The 23,435-nt window shown below is 42.2% G+C and overlaps 12 protein-coding genes across 12 annotated transcripts; 4 read left to right on the top strand and 8 right to left on the bottom strand.

Moving 5' to 3' along the window:
- Positions 1-63: 63 nt before the first annotated feature.
- BEWA_039010 (hypothetical protein) lies at positions 64-732 on the bottom strand (the record flags this gene model as incomplete). Its single annotated transcript, XM_004833258.1, has 1 exon — positions 64-732. One exon carries the CDS (start codon positions 730-732, stop codon positions 64-66), a length of 669 nt encoding a protein of 222 aa, XP_004833315.1.
- Positions 733-1,303: 571 nt separating this feature from the next.
- Positions 1,304-3,206, bottom strand: BEWA_039000 (hypothetical protein; the record flags this gene model as incomplete). The annotated part of the gene is made up of 9 exons (XM_004833257.1): positions 1,304-1,431; positions 1,466-2,147; positions 2,180-2,245; positions 2,279-2,375; positions 2,409-2,602; positions 2,636-2,738; positions 2,773-2,914; positions 2,952-3,050; positions 3,128-3,206. 9 exons carry the CDS (start codon positions 3,204-3,206, stop codon positions 1,304-1,306), a joined length of 1,590 nt encoding a protein of 529 aa, XP_004833314.1.
- Positions 3,207-3,338: 132 nt separating this feature from the next.
- BEWA_038990 (conserved hypothetical protein) lies at positions 3,339-4,230 on the bottom strand (the record flags this gene model as incomplete). Its single annotated transcript, XM_004833256.1, has 2 exons — positions 3,339-3,542; positions 3,640-4,230. 2 exons carry the CDS (start codon positions 4,228-4,230, stop codon positions 3,339-3,341), a joined length of 795 nt encoding a protein of 264 aa, XP_004833313.1.
- Positions 4,231-4,368: 138 nt separating this feature from the next.
- BEWA_038980 (hypothetical protein) lies at positions 4,369-6,321 on the bottom strand (the record flags this gene model as incomplete). The annotated part of the gene is made up of 1 exon (XM_004833255.1): positions 4,369-6,321. One exon carries the CDS (start codon positions 6,319-6,321, stop codon positions 4,369-4,371), a length of 1,953 nt encoding a protein of 650 aa, XP_004833312.1.
- Positions 6,322-6,512: 191 nt separating this feature from the next.
- Positions 6,513-6,911, bottom strand: BEWA_038970 (conserved hypothetical protein; the record flags this gene model as incomplete). The annotated part of the gene is made up of 1 exon (XM_004833254.1): positions 6,513-6,911. One exon carries the CDS (start codon positions 6,909-6,911, stop codon positions 6,513-6,515), a length of 399 nt encoding a protein of 132 aa, XP_004833311.1.
- Positions 6,912-7,174: 263 nt separating this feature from the next.
- Positions 7,175-8,698, top strand: BEWA_038960 (conserved hypothetical protein; the record flags this gene model as incomplete). Its single annotated transcript, XM_004833253.1, has 1 exon — positions 7,175-8,698. One exon carries the CDS (start codon positions 7,175-7,177, stop codon positions 8,696-8,698), a length of 1,524 nt encoding a protein of 507 aa, XP_004833310.1.
- Positions 8,699-9,137: 439 nt separating this feature from the next.
- On the top strand, positions 9,138-11,456 carry BEWA_038950 (hypothetical protein; the record flags this gene model as incomplete). The annotated part of the gene is made up of 1 exon (XM_004833252.1): positions 9,138-11,456. One exon carries the CDS (start codon positions 9,138-9,140, stop codon positions 11,454-11,456), a length of 2,319 nt encoding a protein of 772 aa, XP_004833309.1.
- Positions 11,457-12,000: 544 nt separating this feature from the next.
- On the bottom strand, positions 12,001-12,522 carry BEWA_038940 (signal peptide containing protein; the record flags this gene model as incomplete). The annotated part of the gene is made up of 1 exon (XM_004833251.1): positions 12,001-12,522. One exon carries the CDS (start codon positions 12,520-12,522, stop codon positions 12,001-12,003), a length of 522 nt encoding a protein of 173 aa, XP_004833308.1.
- A 446-nt stretch (positions 12,523-12,968) lies between these two features.
- On the bottom strand, positions 12,969-14,252 carry BEWA_038930 (actin, putative; the record flags this gene model as incomplete). Its single annotated transcript, XM_004833250.1, has 1 exon — positions 12,969-14,252. The coding sequence occupies one exon, from the start codon at positions 14,250-14,252 to the stop codon at positions 13,107-13,109; it is 1,146 nt and encodes a 381-aa protein (XP_004833307.1). The 3' UTR covers positions 12,969-13,106.
- A 304-nt stretch (positions 14,253-14,556) lies between these two features.
- BEWA_038920 (50S ribosomal protein L11, putative) lies at positions 14,557-15,328 on the top strand. The gene is made up of 3 exons (XM_004833249.1): positions 14,557-14,803; positions 14,839-14,959; positions 14,993-15,328. The coding sequence occupies exons 1-3, from the start codon at positions 14,619-14,621 to the stop codon at positions 15,215-15,217; spliced, it is 531 nt and encodes a 176-aa protein (XP_004833306.1). The 5' UTR covers positions 14,557-14,618; the 3' UTR covers positions 15,218-15,328.
- A 631-nt stretch (positions 15,329-15,959) lies between these two features.
- BEWA_038910 (Eukaryotic initiation factor 3 family member protein) lies at positions 15,960-21,499 on the top strand (the record flags this gene model as incomplete). Its single annotated transcript, XM_004833248.1, has 9 exons — positions 15,960-16,640; positions 16,705-18,220; positions 18,746-19,751; positions 20,069-20,316; positions 20,352-20,541; positions 20,600-20,724; positions 20,761-21,207; positions 21,245-21,366; positions 21,401-21,499. The coding sequence occupies 9 exons, from the start codon at positions 15,960-15,962 to the stop codon at positions 21,497-21,499; spliced, it is 4,434 nt and encodes a 1,477-aa protein (XP_004833305.1).
- An 818-nt stretch (positions 21,500-22,317) lies between these two features.
- Positions 22,318-22,919, bottom strand: BEWA_038900 (golgi membrane protein yip1domain containing protein; the record flags this gene model as incomplete). The annotated part of the gene is made up of 3 exons (XM_004833247.1): positions 22,318-22,404; positions 22,440-22,782; positions 22,816-22,919. The coding sequence occupies 3 exons, from the start codon at positions 22,917-22,919 to the stop codon at positions 22,318-22,320; spliced, it is 534 nt and encodes a 177-aa protein (XP_004833304.1).
- Positions 22,920-23,435: the final 516 nt, after the last annotated feature.

The raw sequence follows: 23,435 nt of genomic DNA, 5'->3' as shown, positions 1-23,435 counted from the left end.
TATAGTCTAGAAAAGGTCTCTTGGCACTGAATCTCGATTATAGAGAGAAGCAGAGCCACAAGATCATTTCGTAAAAAGTAAACTATAGCAACGGTTCCAAAAGTAATTGAACCAAGAAGTGATAAATCTCTTTGCCCTTGTAGTCCAAATCATCATTCTAGCAAAGATGCCTCTTTGCAGTTTCTCCATCTTGCTCCAAATGCTTTGTCTGGCTAATCTACTTGATCTTATGATACGGCAAATTTCCCTAGAGGAGATTTTCGGATTTATCTCATGTAGCTTTCCTCTAGATACTTCTTCCCTTTTATAGTCTGGACAAAGAGCCAAAGTCTTTATTAGGGTAGCCCAACTCTCGTTACAAGTTTTGCATTTATCATACACATATGTCCTCCAAAACTTTTTTGCACTATTGACAAAACAAAGTATCACATCATTCTTCTCCCTTCTATACTTGATCGTTGCCTCGACTAAAACAACGAGCTTTAAAGTTGTATCTTCTGGGATGCCAACAAAGATACGATTGGAACAAAGTAAGTCCTTTGGCAGGCCAATGTCCTTCCCGTGGTACAAGAACCTCACGTAATAACTTGTGGATATAGGAGAGTAACTTACGAACACCCTATACCTTGGAACATAGCAACTACGGTCAGTAAGCACGTATATCCATGCTGGATTTCCAGAAAGAAGATACTTTTCTTCCTTGCTCAACTCAAAAGTTAGTGTTACAGTCATTTTAATCGTTCAGGAATTGGCAGTTTCCAAACTTTTAATGCGCTTTTATCCTATAAAAAGTGTGCAGTGAATTAAATGCAAAGTGGCTAGATAATGCGCATCAATTGGCCCAAGAGAAATGACAAATAGTTTTTACCAAAGTTGTCAAATAGGAAGTTTGCTTACTTTGGTTGATTGTTGGAATGTTTAAAAGATGTACATACTTTGGAATATACAGGATGCGTGTATGGACTGAAGAATCCACATAGGAGTTATAATCCCGGCCTATCTGCTGGTACAGCGAGAGCAGGATAAGTCACGAATGCATGCACACTGTTGTAATTTTATTTGTTCCTAGAAACATCATATTATGCCCACGGTCCACATCTTTAACGCATGTATGTCAGATAAATTTGCCAATTTGTTAACGCAGGTCAAAGCCTACGAACCATCTTGCATGTTTTTAAAAGAGTGTATGGGAAAGAAACAACAAATTAAAATCTCTAGTATGATTTATATTATGCTAAATTCCAACATTGATGCGAAAACACGTTATAATCGTGCCAATTAAATACTTTATAAATTCTCACTTTTAAAGTGCACCTTTATTTCCGCTGTACAAATGCTCCAGGACTCTGTAAGTGTCAAAATTCGTATTATACTTGGAGTAGAGCAACGATTCCGTGAATACCGATAGGGACTTTAGGGTATAGTTTATTTCTGAATTCACATTAATGACGTGTGCAAAACAAACCAGCATTGAGGGTATCGATATAATTTTGAACGTAGAGTGGGATAGACGCTCTGTTTAGTGTTGAAATGGTCTTGTGGATCCCCAAAACTTGGAATACTACATCCCTTGAAACCTCCTTTACATTGTCTCTATCGTAGCCGAGCATGTTGGCTGCACACAGCCACGACGTTATACCGCGCAGGTAAATGATACACAGAAGCATTACATTCAGCACGTGTGTAGAATGACTCCTTGCGGATGGTGTCAGGTAGAACACAAGCGTCTGAATGGCATTGTGTAGCCGGTGGTTATGGTATCCATGGAGGTGTTCACGGGTTTTAAAAGCGTGACCCAACTTGTGTTCATGAGTAGAGAAACTGCTAAACATGAGACGGTGAAGATTCACTCTGGTCTCGTTCATTGTTTCTATACACGCATCAACGTAGGAAGTGAATAGTTTGCTGGGTGACGCCACTAACATGCGATAAACTACATCATTGACCTGATATCGCACCTTTTTAGATTCCAAATATTTGCTTTTCGTAGCAATCTGCGTAAATGGCTGCATAGGAGATCTACGACGGTTGCTATCGTCCTCCGGAACGTTGAGAGATGGAGGGCTCAAAATATACTTGTTTTTATTCTGGTCCAAAACGTGAGAAATCCCTTTGCTGTAATTGTACATTGCCCGGGAGAACAAGATCTGTATGCGTGTAACGTCGAGAAGAGACTCACCTCATTATCCAGAGTGCTCATGTTATGAGCGGGGAATTCCTCTATGGTTGCCACAATGAGTGCGTCCTGAATTTGTCAATAGGATGACACATAACGTACCATGTGAGTGGACTCGAGGTTCATGACGTCTATATAGTACTCGGAGAGAGCAATGACCCAGGTCATTGCAGGCAACAACTTTGCAATTTGAAATAACCTAGACAATGTATATGGAGGACAGGAAACCTACCAGTGTGACGATGAACTCGCAGAATTTGGAATCTGGGAGAGCACGTAGTTTACATGCCACGTAAAGCTCGAGAATGTGGTATAGTAAGGCTGTCCCTGTATATTTGCAAGGGACCCTAGAAGGACATCAAGAGTCTGGTGGACAATTGATATGGCGATGGAGACGAGTAGCGATAAGAGAGAGTGTATAAAGGCCTATGGGCATTTATAGATGGCGAGAAAACATACCCTTGCGAAAAAAGGCATCAGAGAGTATGAGGAGACGTCCTGCTTGTCCAAAATCTTGCAGAAATCAGCCCTTTGGTGGTACAATTTGGCGTAATAAAGCGACCTGAGCAAAGTGTAAATTCATGAAAACGACATACCCTCCGACAAACACAAACAGAAACCCAAAATCCGTAACCTGCAGCCTCGATATGGCGTTTGCCGTCGTCACAATCGCCATGAGCGTGGCGAGACACGAGAGAATTAGACACAAAGTAATGTGTAGCGACCTTGTGTGATGCCCTGACGGAAAATGTCACCAAACGGCGAAATTACAAACCTCTAAACGACACATGACGAACTATGAATAAAAGCAACAGAAAGGCATACGATGGGAGGATATTTACGGCGATATTCCAGAGATTTAGCGCAGATGAACCTGAAAATTGATTTTTGTGGCAAAACCGACAAACCTTGAGGCAAGACCGCGATCCTGTAAAGGTTAAGGCAAATTACGTTTAAAATTACGATCGACAGCGCCAAGATGCTGTGGTATTTCAAGATTGACGACGTCACTCGGACGGAAGACCTCCATTTGACGTCTTCCCAGGCTATTATCTTGCCCATTACGCTTTTAGTTTATATATGCATTGCAAAGGTGGCGGAAGCCATGCGTTGTAGAAAATTAAAACTGAAAGTAGGGTGTAGGTCTACGGCCGTTAGGCCGTCAACTCTTTTGGAGTTTTGCGATAAATAAAGGCCCATATTCCGTCTTGTCTGGCATTAGGGCGTAGCCATACTTGCGTCTCTCCGGCTTGAAGCGGTTCCTTTCCTCCTCCGAGTCCCTGGTCGAGAGCGTCTCTATCACGCTACTGTAGTTGATTTCGAGAGTTTTCACAGAGTCTAATGTGTTGAGGATGGTGTGTATTACCTATGGAGTTTGAATGTGTATGGAATGGGTGAGTTTATGGAGAAAAGTGTGCATGCACATTCCATTCTTGGTCTCGCAGAATGGCTCAAAAACTCACCAATTCGTTTTCCAAGGGGTCCAGTGCACACGTGCAATAGAGAATAATGCCACCGGATTTCAAGAGACTGATTGCGGATTGCAAGAGCTGTAGCTGTCTCTTTGAATTCTCCTTCACATTCTTGTAGCTCCAAGGCTGCCCGTTGCGAATCAAGTGCCTCTCGGATGAGCATGGAGCGTCGAGTAGAATCTTGTCAAATTTACCAAATCTCCTAAACTTTTCGGGGGACGTGGCATCGTAGTTTACAAATTGAATGTGCTTCCCGGAAATGTGCTTCTGCGGTACAAATCGCCCAATTGTGTCGACCAAGCGCTTGAATCTTGCCGAAGAAACCTCGTTGCATACCAACAACGTGTTGCTACTTTCGTCCAAGCTAGTGTCCAGCTTTGTCTTTAGAGCCGAAACCAGTTCACTCGTAGACAGGCTTGAGGTATCTCTAATTCCCTCCAAGGTTGATCGTTCACGGAATAATTGGCTTGCCAGAATGATTGATTTGCCACCCGGTGAAGAGCACATGTCCAAGACTTTTTCACCAGGGGAAACATCCAGGCAAAATGCGGCAAAGGCCGAGGCTCCATCTGCGATATTCATGTGTTGGTGTATTATGTTGAAAAGAGTATAGACAGGAGCTAATGTGTGTACTACTTTATGGTCCACGGAGACTATATGAGCGCAGCGAATAAGAGTATGTATTCGCCTTTGAGAAAATGCGTTGCACTTAAATCTTCATTATACCTTGGTCCCTGACATTTTCTTTATAACTATCGCAAAAATAACTCCTCCAATTGCTATACAAAATAGTCCTAGACAGGCTTTCCATATAATGTCCCATGGAGTATCACTAGGAGCATAAAGATTCCATAACTCTTCAACTTCGGCCTCTAGTTCAGGGCTCCCAAGTTTAGCAGCCCATCCAGATTGTGCCGTCCCATCCCTCTTCTTCTCAGTCCACATATTTTGAGTTTCCCTGTGAAAGTACAAATATTTATTCTCATCACTTTTCTCCAATTCAACAAACAGGGGAGTTGATAGAGATGGATCGTCTTTTGAGTAAAACGCCGATACACTACCTAAAGCATGAGGAGATGAAATACCAGATAGAATCTTTCCTGTAGTATCAACAACACTCTTGACACTAAAATTTCCACCATCCTGTCTGGCATGTTGATATTTCTGAATCATGGAAGTATCAGCTTTGCCATTCTTAACGGTAAAATACAGAATATTACCAATGGGTTGGTATGATCCAACGGACTTGGAAAGATCTATCCGAACATTGGGGATATTTAGCTTCTCAAGGAGTTTAGTTATCCTCTCGGAATCCATGTCACTTGCCGGAGTAGTATCTCCACTCCCAAGGCTAAACCATTCCTTATCGCCAGAGTACCTGCAGATCCATTTCTTCTGTGACAAGTCACTATATAGGATATATATTAGGAGTGGTTCGTTATCTTTTGGATTCCCATTATAAAAAACTTTTAATCTAGAAAGTCTGGTACCATTTGGAGGAAGAAGCTCTGTAGAAATAAATTCATTACCCTTAACTTTAATCTCTCTAATTGTAAAGCTAATAAACGTGTCAGCATGTGAAACTACACCGTAATTATTATATATCTCCCTTTTATAGGGAATATCTCTATCACCGGACCTATATTTACCAGATTCCTCAGATTGTTTTGCAGCCTCATCTATATCAATAACCAGGTCTTGAGTGAGATCCTTGAGCTTATCCTGGATATATTTTTTCAGTAGTTCAACATTAAGCCTCTCGTTGTTTTCAATATTTTTGATTATTTCCCCGAGTTCATCGTCCTTTATACCAGTTGCTGAAACTCTACGAATGTCCCATGTATTTGTTTTATTCTTGGAGATATAATACTTACTGGATATGTACTTTTGATCGTTCCCACCTTCCTCTTTTCTTACATTTAGGGTTATCAAAAGTGGGTGTTCGTGATTGTTGTCACCCTCCTTATAGTGTACGTTAAACTCATTTAGTCCATCATTTGGAAAACCACCAGGCACATCTATATTCCCACCATCAGTATTCTTTATACCCTTAATGTAAAATGGAGTATAAGTTGGATTGTGCTGGATTTTAGGATATTTCTTTTCTATTTTAGTAGAGAAAGTTACATTAACTTCCGCATTAGTGACGTCAGAATTGTACCTATTACTTGTTTTTGAAAGATCAAATATAACCGCAGCCGCCCTCCAAAGTTTTTCCTTTATACCATCAGATAGATCATCATAGTTGAGCCTTTTGTTCTTTACTACACTATCTAGTATCTCTTTGATATTCGTTGACTCATTGAGTACTTTGCCTTTAACCGTTACAAATTCATCGAATTCAGCAATTCTATTGATGGGTTGGCCAACCCTATGGTTAGTGTAGTAATAATGCCTAACGGCTGTACTAACACGTATGGTCAAAAGCGTATCCCCGGCTTGTCTAAAATAGACCACTACTTTTGAAACATTTTGGATGGAAGTTGTAACTATAAGAGTAAACTTTTGTCCACCATATGATAATCCAGATAATGTAAAAGTGCCTTCAAGATTTTTGACATACTCATATCTATCGTATCCATTCAATATTGGATTGGAGTTCAGAGCTCCCTTTACACCTGCTTGAGTTTCATTCCTTTTCTTTGGTCCAATGTCCAAGTTTACAGTGGTCATCCTCCATTATTTCCTTCATCACAATCACTCAGCATTACCCAGACATTCTCAACTGATGAGCGCGGCTTCAGACTACACACCAACTTATTGGTTCATAAACACAGGACACACATTTCCTGCTTTACCATTAATGCTAGCCCACAGGTTGGTAGACCCTAATTCCATCCATAGCACCATTGTCTAGCTCCTGTCTATACTCTTTGATCAAACATCTTCATACCTAAATAGTAGACATTATCGTTCAAGCGTGAGATGTAGCCATTCGCATCGAATATGGTCTTGTTTACGAGCAGATTTGGGACGTTGTGAGCGGTCCCGTCAGCCACCCTGTAGCACCAGGGTAGCACAGTTGGCAGAAACGCCAGCGACGGGTCCTCGTTGAGAGCCCCTGTCCCTTCCATCTGCTCTACGATACCTCCCACCTCGACAGCTTCCTGCTGGTCCGGCACATCGCTATAGAATGGCGGGATCAGTGCGATTGTATTCACCGGTTTCTTGAGGGATTCGTACAAACTCGCCCAGCGGCCCTGGAAGAGCTTTGCGTAGTGATTCTCCAGGAAAATGTCGCCACTTCCTCCGTCCCTCTGCATCTTTACCTACAGAATTCCATTAGTTTCCGGTACTTTGCCAGAATTTGAAAAATTGCGATTTTTAGAGACTAAACTGCCGGTGGACTCTGAGCCCAACTCCTTTCCTCCCTTTTGTTCTCCTCAGTTTGTATTTTCTCAAAATTTTCAGGATTTAATATTTTAATGTTGCAAAGTGTCCATGTGAGCGATATCGTGGACGTTTGTGCCCTGATATAGTCAGGGGAGTAATTATAGCTCGAATTACTGGAGATAACGGGGAAAAGATGACAGAAGGCACTCTAGAAACAACAATGGAAGATCCCGATGCTCAAAATGTAGATAAAGAGCCGCGATGCACATCCACAGAGTCGGCTGAGGGGGACAGCGGAGCTTCAAGTACCAAAATCTCAAAAGTGGACGATTACACGACAGATGACGAGGGAGAAACGAATAGAGAAGAGCAGGACATTCAGGAAAATACCGATATGGAAAGCAGCAATGCCGTGAAAACAGAAAGAGAAGGGAGTAGAAGAGACGGTAGGATGGAGTTTACCGCTCACAGTAAGAGTAAACGTCACAAGGACGCTCTGGCTCTAAGGAAAAGGAGCTCAGTAGCCGTAAAAAACCCAAATACACCATACAGTTCGACCCTTAAACGTCTAAAGGCGAATGAACGGATCAAGGAATTGTCTGAGGAAGACTATGTAAGTTGTCTGGAGAATATAATAGAGCGTGACTACTTCCCGGATCTTACAAAGCTTCGTTACATTAATGCAATAGCAGAAGCTAGAGCTGCCGGAAATACACACATGGCGCAAGTCTTGAGTGAACGTCTCCAAAGGGTGGAACAAGGTGAACTAGACGAGACGGAGGTTGAACTAAAAACTTTGAACAAGGACGGAGAACGAGTAGTTGTAAATTTAGGCAAAAATGGCCTCAAATTAAACGAATTTCATCGCATTTTTACTTCGGAGGATAATCGCAGCTTTGAACGACTGACCAAAGTCGACATTGAAAAGAGTATACAAAAGACAAAGTGGATCGAGGATAGCGAATACAAACATAACCTCGCACTTGCAGACGTTCAAAGAGACACTGAGCTTGGAATGCGCTCAAAATCTACAGCATCAAATAAGGCAGTTGCCAGAAATTCACTAATGTTTTACCCAGATGGCAACATTCCTTCTGCTCCATCTGCTGTCAGAATTCTATCCAAAAACACCAGCCTAAATGTGGATGAAAGAATGAAGGAGCTTGAAGATTTGCAGATTGAAAAGAGGAACGAACTCAAGAAACTGGCGGAGGATGAGGAAATTGCAAATTTGGTCGTTATGGAAGGTGTAGCAAAACACAGAGATTTGGCAACCATACAGCACAGTACAAACTACGGATACGTCCATACACCAAAAATCGTAGCAGGCCAGGGAAACACGCCTCTCTTTACTTGGGGAACGATTGCGGACGTTGAGGCAATGCCTTCAACTCCTCTTTTGCAAAAGGCATCCACACCACTGGTAGCTGGACGCAGCTCTCTCGATACGGACGGATTCCAAATACCAAATGCAGTGCCTAGGGAGATTCTGGCTGACAAACTCTACAAGAAGCTGAGCCGAAAGCCAAGCAAATACGCCAAGACGCCAGTGACTAGCAGTGGCAATCCAAACACACCCCTCATTGTCCAAAAGTTGATCGCAAAACACACAAAGAACGTGGATATGCAGCTAAGGGACTCGTATTCTGGGCACAAACACAGGTCGAGGTCCTCCTCCGTTGCGTCTTCCATCGCATCATCGCATAGACGAGTCTAACCGGGTAGCATTCCCGCCTCTAGGCTCTACATTCATAATTTATCACTAATTTCTCGTAACAAATGCTCAAAATTTCCGTTCAAAGTCTGCACCTGAGGTGCCGCGTTCCTTCCAGTGGCTGCTGCATAGTCGCCAAAAGTCATTTGAATGCGTACACATTTTGGATTTTCTCGGTTCTTTAGATTAGTTTTAAACTTTTAACTTCAAACATTTGGTGTATGAACGCCAAGTCTCTTTAAAGCAACGAATTTACTATCGGATGGGGAAGGCGGAATACAAGACTGGATTCCATAGGTAAATGGCCAATTTCTCAGCGGATAAAAGCCATGGAATAAAACTAGCTTATGCTATAGATAGCTGCTCTAATGTAGTTGTTATATTTCTTCTCCTTGCCCGCAATTGCAGCTTGTTCTTCATATAGCCAAGATTCCTTAGCAAGATGATGCTCTGGATACCAATCGCACTCGCTTTGTGCGTTAGAACTTCTCTAGCGTCGACTATGAAGCCTCTGAACATCGTGTTGGAAATCGACAGGAAGAGCAGATACCTCCAGGGCTCAACCAACATTGAGCTTCAGGTCTTTGACGTCGCAGAATTGGACTATTTTATTAACATGCACTATCTCAAAAAGACTATAAACAGAAAAGTACATCCGGTGCCCTTTCTTATCACAAAATGGACGTATGAGAAAAAAACCGTCAAGGTGGACACGTCTGCATTCCACGGTCACAACCTCAAATCCGTGAGAGTTTGCATCAGGAAAGGAGCGAAAAGGCCAGCAGTGCTGGAAGTTGAAGTTATGAACGACCAAAACGGTGCAGGTGGACCATTCTTCTATCTCGTAGCTACCAAGGAGCTCGAGTATGAAAGGGCGGATATCAGCAAGTACAACATGGAAGGAGCAAAACTCACCTACCACCAAATTTTGGATCTTATGGATGATGTAATATACACCTTTAATGATGCACTCCTTCTGAACATCGACAACAAGGAAAACTACGGAACAGCCACCAAAAGATGCACTGTCACACATAAGCCAAATTATCCAGCATCGGGGTACGATGAATATCAACATGACGTCTCGCCTCACTCGTTTGTCCCTGAAGTTGTAAGGAATGGAGTCAACGTGGTCAAATGCGGAGAATTACCAAAGAATGTAACCTCCGCATCCGTCTATTGGTCACTTGGTTACCCAGTCATGTTTAGAGTGAAAAGCACAGAAGGATACACCTACTATGCGAAAATAGGAAATTTATGGCAGAAGAGAACTTTTGGACAGTACAACGAGCCTGAATATTCTAAAAAGCTCGCAGAAGAATTAGATAACATCAACTCACAGAACAATTATATAACCATAGATATCGCCAAAAATACTGAGGCTCCTTACAAATCTGGAGCAAAGAGTGTGAATGTTAAGAAAACTGCTGGAAAATTGAATGCCGATCCTCCATATGGCTTTCATAAGTTCACCCATACTCTACAGGGGAAATTTAATGTTGCTCGTTTTGTTGATGGCGGAGCACAACTCAAATTTTATAGCAAACATTCCGGTTTTATGGTCGTGGATGGAGTTGATGTCTACTTTTCCGAGTTGCAAACTCAACACATTCCCGTACTAATTTGTGTCCGTGGTTCTCGAGTAGGAGGCAATTCAGACAAGGCTTGCCTTTCTCTTGCAGGAAATAAAATATGGGCAGATTATACCTTTAACAAGAAAACACTCAAGAATCAATTGGAGGATATTCTCTATAACAGTACCACAAGGAGAACCCTGGATATTTCAAAAAAGGCAGAATACGGAAAACCCAGTTCCATGGTTTCTGTAAACACTTTTAACTCCAACCCTTTCACAGTCTATGTCCATGAGTTCCACATGCCTTCAATAGTTTCAAGTTTGGTTAACAATGGCAAGGAACTTTCTGGAATGACTGACATAAACGATTATGTCGTTCGTGCAAAGGTATACTTTTTGGAGGGTACCCCAAGATACATATTTTTGCACAACTTTAGCTCACTTCTCTTCTGCTCAGGAGATCGCCTCGGTAAGTGGACTGTAGACAAGAGGATTACAGATTTTTCTCACGCAAATGTATCCGCCATAGAAAAGGAGAATGCTTCATACTTTGATCCAACCAAGTTTAAGACCGAGGAATCATATCAAGGACTCACTGGTGTCAGGGGAGCTAAAGGTAGCGTTTATGAAGCAAATAATCACACTTTAGGAGGAGCAAAACCCGGATGGGTTGAATCCGCTGAAGAGTACTTGAATATGACATCCCAGGATGAGGAAACTGAAGAGGATACTACCGAAGATAACCATGTTGTAAGTGACTCCGAGAGAGTTGCGAATACACCGACTGGCAAAAGACCAGAACAAGGTCCAAGACATGAATCTACAACAGATGTTGTAGCGAGATCGCATAATCCACAAATGTCTCATGGAGATGCAGAGTCAAAGAACACCTCCAAAAATAAAAAGCCAAAGAACAAGGGTTCAAAACATTTGACTACTTCAATGGCTCCTCAAGTTGGGGAAGAAAGTGAGTTGAAGGCTAATCAAGAGGGAGAATCCGATGCTGAAAAAAAAGAAACTGAAGATATTGAGAACAAAGACTTGCACAAGAGGGATGTAGAAGAACTCATGAACTTTGCAGGGTTCTCCATTTTTGATCTATTTTCCCTTTCAAGCGGATTTCATAGTGGAAGTACAGGGGTATTGCTATGCAACGCTCTACTCTACGCCTTTTTATATTTTTAATCAGTGTAGGGACTAATGTGGATTAAGTTACTGATTATTGTCTCGTAAATACCAATTTACGCCTTTTGTATTGCGTTTTACCGCATTTTTTAACCATGATGAAGAAATACACGTTCTTGTTAATTATCCTGAAATATGCACTTCTGGAGTAATTCCTATCTCTTTCATGGAATGCTTTTATGCTATGTTCCATTACTAGTCGATTGCATAGAGCACTGACCATTTTAAACTTCAATTGGAATACGAATAGCTGAGAGTTTCATAGCAACATCTCAAACCTGAACTGACATTCTATCAGCCCCAGCTCTGCATGCACAAAACTGACCATCTACCCGGTGGGCTGACACCCACAGGAGACCGACAACTTGCAAATAGCTACCACAAAGAGTTTAGCAGAAGATTTAAAAGTCGTCAGACACTGACGTATTCCTGCATTTTGATGCTTTCATGATACAAGGTCATGGAAGTCCCGGTCTATACTATAGACGGCATCGTTTGGACTTCAACAATTTAGTCAGGAATGTTTAAAGACACGTTATCCTGTTTACTGCATGAGTTCTGGCTTGTGTCCGGCTTGAGCGGCAACAGCTGGATATGGCTTCTGGAGAGCCTCAACAGCGCCAGCCTTATGGAGAGCAGTCAATACAGCTTCAAGGAAGAGCTTGAACTCCTTTACATCGCCGCCATCATACTTTTTCTTAAGAGTACCAGCCACTGGGTCAAGCTCGAGGTAATGATGAGCCAAACCTCCTATATCAGTTAACTCAGAGACGACAGCGAAAGCAGCCTCCTTGCACTTGGAAAGAACAAGAAGTTCGTTGAGTTCGTGGCCTTCCTTCCCGGCTGTGCTCCAGAGTTCATGAGTACCACAGAGAACCTTTTGGAGTTCCTTGCCAACCAATGGCTTGAACCATCCAAGCTTCAAACTATGACGACCTTCTACAACAGTGAACAAACCAAGATCATTATGACCAGTTTCCTTGAGAGTCCTCAAGTCAAGTTCAGCGGCAAAGGCTGAGGCCACAAAGGCAAAGAGGGAAGCGAATACGAGTTTAGCAGAAAGCATCTTGTAATGTGTATATAAAGTGATTAGAGGGTTGCATTCAAGAATCTTCCTATGGGGAGTTAAACCTTCACAATGGGGAATAACACAATCTTCTTCCTTCCAGCCTGCATTACACAGTGAATCTCATGCCTTTAAAATCACCCAAGGTAGCTGGAACCTCCCATGATCCTCCAGCATCCAAGTACTTGCCCGGTGATCACCTAGTCTTCTTTCTACACACCTTCCTGATCCCCCTATATTCCACAACAGGGCCATGCATGAGTGTTCCTGTGGCCATGGTAACCTCAGTACATGCTTCTACCCACCAACATGGGCTCATTCATTGCATGAGCCTTTTGGTGGTACGCCCTAGCGCCAGGATAGTGCCCAGTGCATGTTTCCATAAACCTGTAGAATGCGATTTTAAAAACCTGTAAATTCCAGACTGCATAAATGGTCATGTAAATGAGTACATTACGATTTACCGACAATTTTCTATACGTTCAGAGCAATGCCTGCTCCAGCTGCCATGTACATTGCATTCCTGTGATTACATTTTCTACTTCATCCATTGCACATCATGAATTTCCCAAACGAGAAGTTACCTAGTCGAATCCAGATTTTTGGAGCACAATTTCTGCTCCAGATTCTTCCCAGTCCATTTTGCTTATCCACTTGGAACTGCTAATATCTTTAAGGTTTGGTTCCGATAGAATGGAGCCTCCTTTCCAGGAGAGAGTGTGACGATCAGGTGGTGCAGTGACTTTAATTTTGCTCCTTCCTCCAGGTGGCGCGATATCTCTCAGTTCCATTTCTAGACGCTTGTCTATATTCTCAAAGAGCGACGACCCTCCGGATATGAAGATGTTATCAGTCAGAGTGGTGCGTTGTTGAATCGGTGAATTTGTTATTGCATTCCAAACGGTCTTTACAATACTTGGGGCGTCGCTATGTACAATTGTTGGATTAAACAACGCTTCGCACACATAAAACTTTTCAAGAGTAAGCTCAATCTCATTAGTTTCGCCATCCCTGAGAACGCTTCCATCTGGTAGAGTGTATCTGCTGTGCAAATCACTCCTGTTTTCATCCTTGTAGGGATCCAGCGAGCAGAAACAATGCTCTTCCTTAATTTTACGTACCAGCTCAAAGTCAGCTCTAGATGTAAGATAGTAACCTCTTTCACACAACATCTTTTGGAGGTACATGGTCAACTCCAGACCTCCAAAATCCACACGTTGGATACTTCCCTTTTCAATGTAGCCTTCTATAACTGGTAGACACTGCGTAACACCCTCGCCAATGTCTAAAATGGTGCCAGTTAGTCTGCCTAGACCGTACATGGCCAACAATCCAGAGACTGAGATGTTCAAATCATCCACATTGAACTTTTCAAAGAATATCTCAGCCATCTTTATGCGATGGTTTGGGGAACAAAACGGCGGTTCCGTCAGGAGTGCAGGTCTGCAGTCTGAATGTATGCCTAGCCTTTTGAAGCTGTAATCCCAGAGCTTTTCCATGGCGTCAAAGTCTGAAATGTGTCCGTGGTCAATTGGATACTCCAACGATAGAAAGTCAATGTTATCTATCGCTTCGTCTCCGTAGTATTCGTCTTCCATCTTCTCCTTGAACTTTGCTCTGGGCGTTCCGATGACCGACGGTATCGCAAAGGAGGGAGTTGAGCTCCCGGTAAGGCCGACTTTGATGGTACCGGACCCATTGTCTATGATAACGCACTGCTCATCTGACATTTTGATTAACGTAGCACCTCCCAGAGAGTGAACGGCCTCCTTTACAGCTATGCGATGCCCCTTTGTCCCTAGTTGACACACACTCTGCCCTTGTCATGAATTTGACGCTCTGCCAGTATCCGATGGAAAACGCCAGCGCCGTCTTAGGACCTACACACCGAGCAGACCCCTTCGTATCTCGATTCTGCCTCGCCAAAATTCTCGCAGAGCGACCTCTTTGCCACTCTGAGCTACTCGTTGACAGAAAGTGAAAAATGAGCGACTTGGACACCACTGTGGGCGGCGGAGGCCCGTTGTGGGCTTTACTTTTAATTTTCCTGCCCTAATTCGTCACATTACTGACAATGAGTCAAGAATGAGGACAAGATGCCCGTCGGAAGGTTCAGGTTGATCGTGCCGGCGGCGGTGGCTAAGCCCTCGCCCTCAATTGGCCAAACTTTGGGCCCTTTGGGAATAAACATGTCGGCGTTTTGCAAAAAGTTCAACGAGAGGACGTCTGCCATCAGGCCAAATGTGCCCATTCAGGTCAGGATCTACACGCAGCCAGACAAGTAAGTTGCTCTCCTCTTCATTCCTCGATACTCAGCACCTACAAGTTTTCGCTGCGAACCCCCGGTTCCCAGTGGTTCCTAAGGAGAATTGCGAGGGTCCCGCTGGGCAGCGCGAGGGCAAAACACGAAATCGTCGGCAACGTTACCCTCAAGGAGGTGAGTGGCTCCCCGGCAACGCACACACTTTAGGTCTACCACATCGCAAAATGCAAATCCATGGACCCAACGCTCATTGGAGTGCCACTGTACGTCATTTGCAAGAGGATAATCGGCACAGCGAATGCCATGGGCATCAAGGTGACCAGAGACCTACTCCCAGAATTCAGGAAGAGAGACTACACGCCAGTCTCCAAGCTAGACCAGATGAAGAAGGACATTAAAGCACAGAGGCGCTCGTCTAAAAGGTCAAAGTGATGATCTTCCGGTCCTGCAAGAGGCGGAGCCTCACGGCGGTCTCTGGTCTCTCTCTTCATTCTCCATTAATCGCAATTTTTCTCCTTTGCCAATTTAACACCGTATACTCCATTATTCTTGCTTTACGAGTCCTTATGTACGCTATTGGAGCATAATAGCTGAAACTCATTCGAGACGAGTCGTTTTCAGGGCTTAAAAGGATGACCGTCCGGGTTTGCTACGATCCTTATCAGCCAATCAAGGAGAATGATCATATTCTCATTGTTGACCACAATAAACGCGGTTTTGTGGTTAAAGTCGAACGGAATAGGTAAGTGTCTGGGTCTTGTGCTGGATCCATGGGCCAATGCTTGCCAATCGTAAGGTTTAGAGGGTATAGAATGGTCAAGGAGGCCGAATATGGGTTAGAAGCTGTGGAAAGATGTTAGGGGAGATGGAAACTATGAACGTAGTGAATAGATGGTGGTTGTTCCATAATACAACAATAGGATATGAGCCTGTCTACTCACAATGTTAGTAGAGGAATGAATTGTCTATTCTGGACTTTGGATCATCTTTAGACTGTACATGGACTAATGTACTCCATACGGCTACAGGGTGAACTAGTTGTGATGGATGTCTATGGATGAAGAGGAGTAGCTAAGGATGACCACTCTAATGGATCTCAGAGTTTTGAATGGGCATATTCTCTGAACATGGCTGGTGAGTACTGGAGTAGGGACTTTCTCTGATAACGCTAGTAATGATAGCAGCTCAACAAGAAGTAACCATTGAACTCAAAAACAAGCCACCTAATGATAGTACTGAGGAATATCAAGCAAATACTACTGATGGAAGTGGTAGGAAAATCCAGGTTAAGGCAACTACTGAACCCCAAGGATCTAACTTCTGCAGGTACACTCATCAGGATAATGATTCTAATGGAACAAAGCCATTCAAACTAAAGGAGATCCAAGATGTAAATAGCTCTATAGATATAAGTCATGATAGCGGTCTAGAGGTACTCTCAGTTTCTGCCTATTACTGGAGGTATGATAGTGGTAGTGGCAGGACACCTACTAAGGTCCTCTTGATAGGAGTTACTACCAGTACTGGAGGAACTACCTATTATAAGAATACTAGTGGTAATCAATGGGTTGAACATCATCTATCACAGGGTGGTGAACAACTTGAGAAAGAATTGGAAACTCTTAACTGTTACAATAACGATGCAGTTACTATGAATCTCACAGAGTCTCATTCTAAGAACCATGCTGGCAATAAAACTAAGTACTGTTGTGGAGAACATAAGGATGACACAGGAAAGGTCACCGTCACTTCCGGATCAGTTAAAGTTCCTGATTCTGGTTCCAAAGATATTCCCTACTACAAGCATGAGGTTACCAATGGAAAAGTAGCGGGATTTAAATTCTATAAAGATGATGTAAGAAATGATGAAAAGTATAGAAGACGTATAAGGTCCTCTGGGTTAGAATTTCCGATTAAAGGTCCTGTTGACATTTACACTTTTTACTGACAAGAATCCAGTTCTTATATATGTTGATTCAACTGGGAGCCCTCCAGTTAAGGGTTGGTTTCAAAGAGGTAATGACAATGCACAATGGACAAAGGTTGAACTGAATGGTATAACACCGGAAAATATCAATAACTGTACCCATTGGAATAAAGTTGTTGGTGAACTAAGAGGACTTGGATGTAAAGGCTTGCAAGAATGTCTTGATCCAGCACATCTTGGACAGGATGGAGTTCAACGTGAAGAAGTCCCAGCTGCTGACCTATCTGACCAGGTTCCTGATACAGAGTCTGAGACTAAGATACTCCTACAAGGCACCCCTTTGGCTCAAATGGCTGATGGTCCTAGTTTACCTGGTGAACATGCTAATATTGGTGGTGCTACTAGTAATGGTGTTGTTAATGATGAAGCTAAAATAGTCTCTGAAATAGGTGAACCTCCTCCTAAAGGAGCTCCTCAAGAAAAAGATACTGGTATAGAAGATAAATCCAGAGGAGATGCTGAAAGGGCTGTTCTAGAGTCTAATAACACCGATCCCGAAACTAAAAAGGCTCCTGATGACCCATCCCTCCAAGCTACTTCTGCTTGTAGAATTGCTAATACTAGTGCTTATATTATTGCTTGTGAACATGATAGAATGGCCGCTGCTCTACCTCTTTATCAAGGTTCTGGTGAAGAACTAAGACAAAAAGGACCTGGACCTGATGAAGATGCTGAAAGACAAGACTCTGTTGATGGTGCTAGTAGTGATCCTGCTCAACCTCTTACTACTACTGCTAAAGGAGAACCTCTTTCTCCTTCTGAAGGATCTCCTAAAACTCCTGAACCTCAAGCTTCTACTTTTCCTCCTCCCCCTAGTCTAGGATCGACCACTTCCTCTCATACTGCTACGCCTGAAAAGCAAGCTACTATTTCTAAACCTGTAGATGCTCTATCAACTCGTGGTACTAGCCCATTTCGTATATCTGGACGTGGAAGACCAAATAGTTCATCAGGATTAGGAGGGGAATCCCCGGTTCTACCAATCACCTTTGGTAGTTCTCCAGCAATTTTTAATTGTTATGAAACAGGTTTTATCATAGGTGGTTCTAATGAGTTTCTTTCTACTATAGAAGAAAATAGTCAAAATAATGCTCAAGATGAATCTGCTAACTCACTTGGCCAAGATACTAATACTAATACTCAAGGTGGTGCTCAAACTCTTTCTCCTCATACTGAAGCTCGTGGAGACTCTGCTTCTGGTCCACCTAGTAGTCCTGCTCAAACTACTACTACTTCTACCAATGGTCAATCTTCTGCTCAACCTGGAGCTCTTTCCCCTGAACCTCCTGCTCCTCTTCCTCCTCAAACTCAAGTTTCTTCTCAAGAATCTACTGCTCAACGTCGTGAAGAAACTCTTCCTGAAGCTCCTGGTCCTGACTCTTCTTGGAAAGTAATTTTGGGAGGCTCTGCTTCTGCCACCGTAGTTTCTGGCTCTCTTACTGGATTTGGTTAGTGGGCATTTAAACGTTCTAAAGGAGACCCTTGGGTTAGACACGGATATCCTATAGAGTTTTTAAAGAATGTACCATATTGAGCATGCATAGATCCACTTGTGAACTCCTACTCCCTAGGGATTATGCCATTATCCATACTGACCATTCTGCTCACACCAGTTGAGACATTAATGGAGTACTACTGTGTAAGGACGATTTGTGCAGTGGAAAGAAGATGTACTGGATATTCTATTATCTTCCTTCTTCCTATGGGGTCTGCATGATTGTCTATTCTTCCTTCCGTATAGTAGCTATTCTATGAAGGGAACATAAAAGGGAAAATCTCTTGTAATTTGTAATAATCACTTGGTGTCTTGAGAGGGTGGTAGCTGGGGGAGATGAGGGTTCTGGTGGCACTCTGGACAGTATGCTTGGTAAGACTGTGTAGCGCAGGTTGTTGTGGAGGAAGTAAAACGAATGACAATGATCCTCCTCAAGTTACTAGTACTCCACCTAAACCTTCTACTCCCATTACTTTAGACCTTGCTAACCCTGATAAGACGAATAGACTAGCCCCGAGAAGTGGTCTTGTACTCTCTCCTCATGGAACCTTCCATATTTCCTCCGTTGTAGACGGTGAACAATCTATATGGACCGCTTCTGGAGATGAGAAGTGCCTACTGGCTGAGTGTTATGCTAAGGATGGGCTAGAAGTTCTTTGTCTGGAGACTTTTGACAGTACTGGAGAACTTTCTGCAAGATACTTTGAGAAGCTAGATGGACAATGGAAGGATATTACGGAAGACGATTTTGATGCTAGGTCTGTGACAATGATTGGAGAGTCTGGAAAAGATGGTCTTACCCTTGATGTCTCTCATCCGAATAGACTACTATATAAATCCTTTGATCATAACTTTGACGGCAATGCAGTTCAACTCATAGTTCCCAAGAAGGGTGTTACTGTTACGAAGCTAATGAGTGGCACTGAAGATATCTACACTCTTTCCTCTGGACAAACATTTGACCATGCCAAGGCATATCTTAACCAGTATAAGCGGCAAGAACTTGTGTTGATTACTCTCAGAACATCTTCTAGCATATTAGAGAAGGCGTACTCCAAGAATGGAAGTAAATGGGAATCTTGCAATAATAGTAACGCCAAGATGAAGAGCTTAGTTTCTACTGCAAAACGGAAATCAGGCTTTGAACTTGACATATCTCTTGATAAGGATATTAAAGAATGTAGCATATTTGAAGCGGAATTACTAGGAGTTACTACCAAGCATTTCTTTCCTAAACCTGGGCATGATATTATTAAAGTAAAGGATGGTGATAAGGAACTATGGGAGGGTGGATATGATGATTACTGTCGTTCGTGCCTTATTTATAAAAATGGGAACATAGAACTACTAGAAATGGTTGTGGTGGAGAAACCTTCAGGGAGATGCAATTTCTTTGAGAGGAATGTTGGTGGAGGATGGAAGAGAATCAAAACGAGTGAGTTTTCAAAGAAACTAAAGGAAATGAAGAGTGGTGTTACTAAGCAGTCTGTATCATCTCCTAATCCATCTTCTTCAGATCCATCTTAATAGCTTCTAAATAGTGACTCCTCACGGATGCTCTTTCTACCCACTTCTGTCAATAGTGGATACTCCCTACGGATGGACTCATCACTAATGCAGTATACACTCCCCTCTAGACTCCTCTCTTGTTGGTATACTGGAATGTTAGGACTTGTATGTTTGTGAGGGAGCTATTTTCTGGAATATCCTCATTATCATTCATTACCAAAAACTCTATACCTAATAACCCATCAATAGACTTATGCACCTTTAAATCTCCAACAATTCACAACTTTTATAGGATCATTAAAATTTGCAAGGACAAGCTTAAGCTCGATGTAATAATAGGATCGCACTACGGTCAAATGTTCACCAAGGTTGACGGTGAATGGAAAAAGGTTGACCGAAAAAACGATAACTACAGAAGCTACTGGGATGTTATAGATTCTTACGACGATGTTGATGATATATGCAAGGATAATAGAAACTTTATGAACGATGCACCTGCGCAAAAGCTCTCATGTGAAGAAATTGTAAAGATCAAACAGAGTACGTATATCCATCAATTCCACAGAAAACTTTAGGCACAAGTACAAACGAGTTAATTTCGACAATTTTGGAAAACTCTGAGACTTTCCACTCGAGAACTGCCATGTCTCAGGAAAAGTATATACGCCGGAAGGAGTTTAGACACCTTAAACTCTTTGAGGTTAGACCATGTGATCTCGTTTCCGTTTGTGAAAGTTATTATGCGGGTTTCCCTCATAAGATTGGGTACGTCCATCTTCTCTTGATGAATTAGAGAGTATGAGATCTTACAAATAACATGTAGGTACATGCGTTTTGAGTCACTCGGAATGATGCTTCACATTGCTAGTGTCAAGTCTGATGATAGAGTAATTGTGTTTGACCATTCGTTGGGTCTTCTCACCGGTAGTATCGCACAGAGACTTAAAGGTTGTCTTGTTTTCATCATTTCATGATTACTCGTAGGTACTGGTAAAATTTACCGTCTGGTAACAAAGGGAGTCTCTGACAAGATTGTTCATGAATTGGGGATTAATTATTTTGAGAATATCATCTCTGTGGACTATGAAGCCGTTTTAAAGTTTTGCAGTGGAGAAGGCACTGCAGTCGAGGATGCAGCAGACTCAAATGATTTGGCTTCTTCTAACGATGCCTATGCAAGACAAGCTGAGGAGAACTCTGTAGAACATCCAGAAGATATCCAGGATGATGGAATAGAAGAGTCTAAGAAACGAAAACGTGAGAGTTCCATCCACGGGATATATCCTCTACACAACGTTTCCGAGGATGACCTGGCAGGCGTAGACTTGATCATTGGAAACGTCTCATTTAACAAATGTGGAAAGGTTAATTCTTCCGTAAATGACTACACGTCTAGACTCATTGAAATCGCAAACAAGTTCCTAAAGCCAGGTACTGCAAAATTACATTCACAACATGATTTAAATAGATGGACGACTCGTTATATTTGGCCAACATTTCCAGCCAATGACGCATGGTTACTATTCGCTGAGCGCGTCGGAGGAGTTTATAAATGTGAAATTAGACGAAACATTCTTTAGAGAATATCAGGTTAGTATCTCTAGTCCCCTAATCGCGATTGCAGATTAAACCAATGAGAACCCATCCCACTATGGACGCCAAATCCAGACCATGCTCTGGACTCATTTTGTCGGCTATAAAAATTGCAAAAATTGAGGAATAAATGGATTGGAGATTCCCTTCCAGAATGGCACTAGTAGTGTCTTGGCCCATTATTTTAATAGTGACGTATATCCAAGCGTCTTGAACTCGTCTAAGTGTTTTATTCTTCTGTTTAAGCCATGAAATGTGTGATGTATATACCACCGGTCTTGCGCAAATCTACATGCAGAATTTAGTGGTGCTAATTTGAGGAGTTTGTGGGTATGGCTGCGGAGCGTCATTTACTCCTTGATGGATACATGGGAAATTTTAGGTTACATACGGTCATGTATTTGATCATTATAAATTTCTCTGTCGGTTTTTTTGCAGATTGACAACCGTTGTAGCGTCAAGCTCCGCATATCCAAAGTGAACCTTTGTCACGCCCAGATTTTCCCACTGAAATGACTAGGTGCCATCTATGGAATAATGCACCGCTTGAAGCATCTCATTTGTTAATTTTATGCGAAACGTAGCGAGTATCAATCGGTTCATATCTGACGAGATATTGCATTATAGAGGTATACCGATTTCCCGGTACAACATTCTAGCAGTCTTGGCCCACAGTTATTGGATTTTGGAACTGAGAGATGAGCCTTGTCTATCAACAATTTTGGCATCATCTCTATCTACATCAAGATAGAATTTGCGTTCCATCTACTACATAAGCACCGTCTAATTCCATTGTCTATGGACCATTATTTTAGGGTATAAAATGTTTGAAAAGTGAGAACAGGGGCACTAAGGAACGTTTGGACCTTCATATACATGAACGGAGACATTAATTTCTTGCAGAAACATCGCCCATTCATTATTCACATGCAAGCATACAGAGAAACCTCAAAAAATTACAATATTGGCAAATAGGGTATAGTATACGAAAATTGGATAGGCGACAAGGTATTGGCGATCTTGCATTTCCAGTTCCTGTGATTTGCTGTAATATACAGTAGAAAACTAACCGTTTTGACCAGATATGAAGCAGATAGAGTGCTCCATAAAACGCAAGCGTAGATTAGAGCGATACATACGCTTTTAAGGAATCCAGAAAATATCCAAATGATTGGTGAGAAGCAAAGCGGCAATAGTGAGTAGCCAAAAATTGTAAAAACCTTTGATAGGTTAATATATGGGCCCTGACTCAAAACATTAAGAAAGTAATACGTGAAAATGTTGCTGAGCAACGAGACCACGTATAGTATTTTAAAGCACAACTTTCCAGAAAACAAGAGCGTGAATCCAAACAAGATGAAAACAAGCAGAGGGCCAGATAAGTCTGTATAGTTTGCAAAGATATTGTCCCCCCTAAACATTATATGGCCGTCATAGTCAGCTTACCTGTGGAACAGAAGGACAGCCTTCAAGTGTCTGTAAATCTCTACAATATCGATATCCAATTCTTCCAACAGTGGAGGGTCATTGAGTTCATCTTCGTTGTTCATCCTTTCATTGTAAATTTCGCCGAATCTAGTCAGCTGTTGGCCAATTGGCCCTGAAAAGGAGAATGGGTTGTTGTCGTTCCATGGGTTTGCAGTTCCAGCTTCATTTACCGACTGCAGCGATATTAGTTTTGGGGAGGTTACACGATTATTCTCGAGACCTATATGAGAATGTATAAGTGTATGGAAGGATTATACAAAGTTTGAGCTTTCTTGGGGATTTTTCAGGGCATGTCGATGACTAGATAAAATGTCCTGTACATCTTGATGTTCCAGAGATTATTTCTGCAGTAAAATTGCAGAATAGATTATTGCCATAATGAAGTTTATTAGGAAAATAAAGGACTGGAATGAAAACTATCCATGGTAATCATTGTCGTGTTGATAGTAAGATGGTCCACAGAATTCCTCATGGCAGGATGATAGGACAATCTATGATGTGCCCATTACATCAACAACAAGCCAACAAATTAAGACCATCTACTCAGTACAGATTCACATCAACAAGATAACAATCTC

This window comes from Theileria equi (genome assembly GCF_000342415.1).
Source record: "Theileria equi strain WA chromosome 2 map unlocalized gcontig_1105316255037, whole genome shotgun sequence".
In the NCBI taxonomy this organism is placed as follows: domain Eukaryota; phylum Apicomplexa; class Aconoidasida; order Piroplasmida; family Theileriidae; genus Theileria; species Theileria equi.
This window is presented reverse-complemented; position numbering and strand designations above follow the sequence as displayed.

What these genes read in the sequence shown, in the direction of transcription:
- BEWA_038920 (XM_004833249.1), top strand. Translation starts at nt 14,619, where the DNA reads ATGCCCGTCGGAAGGTTCAGGTTGATCGTGCCGGCGGCGGTGGCTAAG. An exon ending in ATCTACACGCAGCCAGACAA is followed by an intron (nt 14,804 to 14,838) that starts GTAAGTTGCTCT and finishes CTCGATACTCAG; the next exon opens with CACCTACAAGTTTTCGCTGC. An exon ending in GCAACGTTACCCTCAAGGAG is followed by an intron (nt 14,960 to 14,992) that starts GTGAGTGGCTCC and finishes CACACACTTTAG; the next exon opens with GTCTACCACATCGCAAAATG.